General features: G+C 48.7%; 1 protein-coding gene across 1 annotated transcript; it reads left to right on the forward strand.

The window, feature by feature from the left end:
* Positions 1-595: 595 nt before the first annotated feature.
* On the forward strand, positions 596-4,461 carry LOC123064399 (probable ubiquitin-conjugating enzyme E2 23). The gene is made up of 5 exons (XM_044487889.1): positions 596-2,528; positions 2,619-2,744; positions 2,914-3,282; positions 3,522-3,603; positions 3,678-4,461. Exons 1-5 carry the CDS (start codon positions 774-776, stop codon positions 4,355-4,357), a joined length of 3,012 nt encoding a protein of 1,003 aa, XP_044343824.1. The 5' UTR covers positions 596-773; the 3' UTR covers positions 4,358-4,461.
* The last annotated feature ends 1,776 nt before the right edge of the window (positions 4,462-6,237 follow it).

Raw genomic sequence — 6,237 nt, forward strand, 5'->3', positions numbered from 1 at the left:
GCAACAACTAATGAACCGTACATCCATCGTGATATATTCATGTGTCTACCTATAGTTGTTGTTACATGTGCAATGTTGTTGTGCATGTTTTTCAGTTCATCTAGTATGCTAGATTGTTGCATGCTATTTTCTATTAGAGTCATAAAGTACTTACTGGAATTAATCATGATTTGTTCATCTAATCGATGGGGTCTAAACAACCCTAATCCATAAAATACTAATCGGAACAAAGGCATCGGGATTCTCCTCCCCGCAACCGCTCACCGGAGCGGAAGGCAGAGGGAAGGCGAATCCATGGGGTCGCCGGCTGGAGTGAGAGTTTGCTTTGACCGCCTAAGGTCTGGGGAATTTTCGATCGGGGGACGAGGAGACGAACGCTTGCGAGACGCCTATGATCTGTACTTTTTGAAAAAGGAAAAAATTGTATTGCTTTTGTATAAGGAACAAAAATCTTATCCGTATAAGGCTAGAACTCAGGACTCAGGAGCCTCTTCTATATATATATCTATACAATTTCCGTTCCGTAGTGTGCGATCGATCTGTTGGAATTAATTAAGCAGGCCGTGGTACTTTTGTCCGAGTAGTATTATAGGAATTCTAATCCAATCCGTACGTGGCATAGCACATATACCTAGCACCACCGTGCGTTTCCAGCCGGACGAGATCTAGCAAGCCTCCGGCGAGATCAGTCGACACCAGGTTCTGGCCGGAAAGCAATCGGCACAAAGCCGCAAGCTTGTGCTACGAACGCGCTCTCGCCGGAAAAGTCGGTTATGATGGTCGTCCCCGCGGCGGCATCTCCGAATCTTTACTTGCTCGACCTCGTGAAAACCGGCCGCAGGTTCATCGACCGTGGCCTCGTTCTCGCGGACGGCCAGGTGGACAACATCTATCTCCCTGTCGACACTTTCAAGCTTCTGCGAATCGATGACAGTGTTGAGTACAAGAACGTCGGCGACATCAAGGTGGTCGACAGGAGCCACCTGTATCCTGGACAGGTGGTTGGGTCGGCATCCGACATGGGCGGCCAGATCGGCGTCGTCACCGGCGTCAACACCATGCTCAGCCTAGCCAAGCTCGACAACAACGGCGTGCCGGCCAAGGTCATCAGGGGGGTGTCCCCGTCTAGCCTGCGGCGCGTCAGGAGCATCAACCTTGGAGACTTTGTCGTGTCCGGGCCGTGGCTCGGCCGTGTCGTCGAGGTGTCGATCGACGTCGATGTGTTGTTCGATGACGGAGCTGTTTGCAGGATCACCGACGCAGAGTCTACGAACCTGGCGAGAGTGCATGAAAGCGGCACCATGGTGACCATGCATCGCCGCCAAATGAACAGTGTATTGCACCAGGGGCAGCACGTCACCTTGCCAGGCGCTTGTTCACTCTTCAAGGATGCTCGCTGGCTTAATGGCTACTGGCATCCTTACCGACAAGTAGGCACCATCATGAAGGTGGAGACGGCCGGCATCCTCGTCTACTGGGTTGCATCCAGACATTGTGGCACCGACAAGGGGCTAGTGGAGGCATCCGCTCCTCCAGCCTACCAGAACCCAGATGATCTTACGTTCTTCTGCGCCTCATACAATTGCTGCTGGGGGCTTGCTGACCGTTGTTTTTTTCTAGAAACTAGTTCCACCAAAGAGGATCAAGCTTGTGCTCCTGATCAACACGATGGTGACGATGATGATTATGATGATGATGATAAAGATGATGATGATGATGATAAAGATGATGATGAGGCAGAGGAGGACGGGGAGAAGGAATACAACGCATGCTCAGAAGACAATCAAGAGGTGTGTGATGGATCAACCTCTCAGGTGGTACCACCCACCGAGCAGAAGGATGCGGGGTTTTATCGGAAGCAGCTAAGGAAGGTCGTCTTTGAGGGCCATAGACGAGCGCAACGGCCACAAGTCATGAGACATGTCGAGGTGGAGTTTCCAATGGTCGTCGCCGACACCTGCACCACCGTCGATGTGTTGTGGCAGGATGGCACACGACAACATGGCAGACGTTCAGCGACCGTCGTTCCCTTTGGGATCTGGAATGAGCAAGAGTTCTTCCCGGGACAGCGTGTTGTCGCCAACGTTCTTCCTATTAGCGCTGCCGTTGAAGCTACTGGTGACCATGATGATGTGACAACTACTAGCGTCAACAATAACATTGATGCGTCCGGAATTGGACCAACGGAGCGTGTGGGAATCGTCAAGAGCCTGCAATACGAGGACCAGACGGTTTGTTTATCATGGTTCAAGACGTCAGGGCACCCAGATGAGGCTAGGGAGGTCGACTGCGACCAAACTGTCAGTGCTTACGACCTAAAATTGGACTCTAACCACTCTGCTTACTATGGTGACATTGTCATTCGTGTCCTACCATCGGGATCAACAGATGACGGTGAAAGTGCACCCTTGATATTGGGAAACAAGAAGAAAAATGTCGTTCCCGCCGATCTTTCATGGGTGGGGCGGGTAGTTGAACTTCCTAGTGGGCACATCCAAGTCAAGTGGGGTGATGGTAGCACGTCAACGGTACGTGGATAGTTTCTAGTACCTTTCTTAGATCTACATATATGTTACGTTCTCTACTCAACTTTGTTGATTTGTTTGGGCGTGCTGCAGGTATCGCCCGATGAGATCGTTGTCGTCAAGGACGAGCACTACATGGACCTATTGCTTGAAATGGGCGACTGGGTAGAGGACGATGGCATCGATGACGCACCCGAAGAACCGGTTGCTGCCAATACGGTATATATCTATCTTTCTAAACATTGTCCACTTCGACAAACAATGAGGTGTGGGGACTATTTTGGTTTCTCCTGGTAGGCAGCAAAGTACTATTTATTCTATGATAAATGATTATATGGAAAGCGTCAGCCCGGCAATTGATGTGGTTATATGTGTTATCTTATTTTAGGACATTGATCTTCAGAATCTAGATAATGATGTCGAAAGCGTCAGCCCGGCAATGTCAAGGACAAGCCTTTTAGGTTTTCCATTCCGGTCTTTGCTCCAATTGACCAGTGACGTGGTAGCTCGAGGTAAAGGATACCTGATGAACTGGCGGCCCTCGTCGTTGTCACCAAGCTCAGAGTTACCCGCGCCCGCAAACGATGATAGTATCGGTGGTGCTGCTGCAATGGGGACCAACGATGCTGCTGTAGATTTGACTTGTCACGGTTTTGCCGGGGGGATGAAGGCTGCGGATGCTACCTGTTGCTTTCCACGTTTCGATGTACTGCAGATGAGCCCTCTGGATCACCACTACCTTGAGATTACGGACCAGGTAATTATATATATGTTAGAAAATGATGAAGAACGGAGGTAATTAAGGTTAGAGTAAGGGATGTTTACATGCACAGTATGGTTTGTCTAACGGTGGAATCCATCTTATGGCATTCTTTTTTTAATGCAAAACTAAACTCTCTGACTTAAAATAAGTAAATGACCACACAACATGTTACAACTCATTATAAAACGAATTTTACTAACTGAAGAACTTTAATCAATACTCTTTTTTTCAAGGAAATGCAGGGCGCTAGTCGTGGGAAGAGTTGGGCCAAAACAGTGCAAAAGGAATGGAAAATTCTGGAGAACGACTTACCAGGTATGTGAGTGCACCTGAAAATACACGGTCCATATGCTTGGCTACAAATGAATAGCCAACCATTTAATGTGCAGAAACCATCTACGTGCGAGCATTCGAGGACCGCATGGATCTGCTTCGGGTGGTGATGGTGGGTGTGAGCGGGACACCATACCATCATGGCCTTTTCTTCTTCGATCTGCAGCTACCTCCGTCATACCCGTCTGCCCCACCGCAAGTGTACTACCACTCCTTCGGCTTACGGCTCAATCCCAACCTCTATGAGTCTGGTACGGTGTGCCTCAGCTTGCTAAACACATTCGGTGGCGAGGGCACCGAGGTCTGGTCCTCGACGACATCAAACCTCCTCCAAGTCGTTGTCTCCATCCAGGGCCTTGTCCTCAATGACCAACCATACTACAACGAGGCCGGGTATGGAACATTGGTCAACAAACCAGAGGGTCGCCGCAATGCGCTGCCCTACAATGAGAATGCTTACCTGCTTACCCTTCGGACAATGCAACATCTTTTACGTCGACCACCTCAGGGATATGAGGAATTCGTTAAGGAACACTTCTGCCTTCGGGGAAGGTTTGTGCTCAGGACATGCAATGCGTGGTTGCAGGGAAATAGTGTCGACAATGCTCATGACACTGAAGCAAGTAGGAAGCGGTCGTGCTCGGCTGGGTTAAGGCTTGCACTCACCAACGTGGTGCCAAGCCTCATGACAGCCTTCACAGAGATCGGAGCCGAGGGATGCGAAGAGTACCAGTAGCTATGAATCAAATTGCCATGTGCTGCAACTCACTAGAGAGACGAGTATGTGATGGTGAGACCTTTGCTACACCTACAGATTAGATTGGATTAGTTGAAATGAGGGATACGCAGATATATGATTTTTGGTGATGGTGGTTGTTTTGTAATCGTTCACTTTTTTGTTCTACAACAATCTATACGTACTCCTATTTGCTTTATTTTCTTGGTACACATAGGTTACGAATTTTGCTATTGCTTATTAATTCGTCTACAAAGGGAGGTCTGGTACGGTAAAGTGGGGAAATATGCTTCCCTGCCACAGCTTTATAATCACTTCCAAAAGTAATAATTTTGGTTAGCATATAAGATGGTTCCAAAAGTATATCATAGCCATGTTAAAACAAATGTCATTCTGTTTAGAACCTTGTTCTATACCTTCTCGTATTTGTCTAATCACAAATTGTCATGCTGCATATATACCAAAACCCCTATTTCCCGTCAAGATTTTCTCACCACGTTTACCCACTTGTCTTGCCGGGATGTATGGACCTATGGTTATGTGACGCGTGTATTTCTTTGGTACCCCATTGGGTAGAATTCACTGTGGCTTTTGGCTTCCGTTGGTAAATTTTCTTAACGTGTTTTGTGTTTGTGTGTGTACGCCACGTACGGTGTGGGCCGTGTTTCTCCCGTTGACCCAATTGTGCAGTCTTTCCTGCGTGTGTCTTGCTGCATGCATGGGCTTATATGTGTTGGGCTTCCTTGTCATCCTCCCGTCATCCTTGGCTCGCGTGTGTATGTTTGGGTGACCCACGTGTGCCATCAACTGATGTTTTAATCGGTGCCGCTTAGCTCGGCCGATATGTGTTGGCTCGCGTGTCTATGTTTGGGTGACCCACTTGCTGCATGCATGGGCTTATATGTGTTGGGCTTCCTTGTCATCCTCCCGTCATTCTCTCCAAACATTCCTTGCCAACGAACGATATAAGAGCACACCGACATATGTCTGACTCGGCCAGCTGCGGATTGTGTGGAGCCCCAGATTCATGGAGGCATTCCTTAGTGGCATGTACTGCATCAAGATGCATTTGGGCGTTAAGTGACAGCGAGCTAGCACATAAAATGATGACGGTGGAGGAGCCTTCTACAAAGCATTGGCTGTTTATTCTGAAGGGAACACTCTGAGCATGACATGTTTGTACTTCTACCAATCACTCTGTGGACCATCTGGTCGGCCATCGCGTGTCTATGTTTGGGTGACCCACTTGCTGCATGCATGGGCTTATATGTGTTGGGCTTCCTTGTCATCCTCCCGTCATTCTCTCCAAACATTCCTTGCCAACGAACGATATAAGAGCACACCGACATATGTCTGACTCGGCCAGCTGCGGATTGTGTGGAGCCCCAGATTCATGGAGGCATTCCTTAGTGGAATGTACTGCATCAAGATGCGTTTGGGCGTTAAGTGACAGCGAGCTAGCACATAAAATGATGACGGTGGAGGAGCCTTCTACAAAGCATTGGCTGTTTATTCTGAAGGAAACACTCTGAGCATGACATGTTTGTACTGCTACCAATCACTCTGTGGACCATCTGGTCGGCCAGGCGGAAGGCAATACACGAGGGAATTTTTCAAAGCCCACAATCCACACAAGCATTTATCCACAAGTTCATAGATGATCTACAGATAGTACAAGGTCAGCAAAACACACCAGCAGTCCGGGCAAATATACCCCCTACCTCTACACGGCACAGGGCCAAGGCACCACCACAGGGTTACGCCAAAATCCATGTTGACGCCGCTGTTAGGCATGAACGAGGTGGAGCAGCGGCAGCGGTATGCAGGGATGACAGAGGAAATTATCTGGGAAGCTCGGCGTTGGTTGTTTATGGTGTGTG

This window comes from Triticum aestivum, chromosome 3B (genome assembly GCF_018294505.1).
Source record: "Triticum aestivum cultivar Chinese Spring chromosome 3B, IWGSC CS RefSeq v2.1, whole genome shotgun sequence".
Lineage (NCBI taxonomy): Eukaryota > Viridiplantae > Streptophyta > Magnoliopsida > Poales > Poaceae > Triticum > Triticum aestivum.

Bases quoted from the DNA above. Each gene is read 5' to 3' on its own strand.
- LOC123064399 (XM_044487889.1), top strand. From the start codon at position 774: ATGATGGTCGTCCCCGCGGCGGCATCTCCGAATCTTTACTTGCTCGAC. The intron at 3,283-3,521 runs GTAATTATATAT...CTTTTTTTCAAG, and splicing joins ACCTTGAGATTACGGACCAG to GAAATGCAGGGCGCTAGTCG. The intron at 3,604-3,677 runs GTATGTGAGTGC...TTTAATGTGCAG, and splicing joins TCTGGAGAACGACTTACCAG to AAACCATCTACGTGCGAGCA.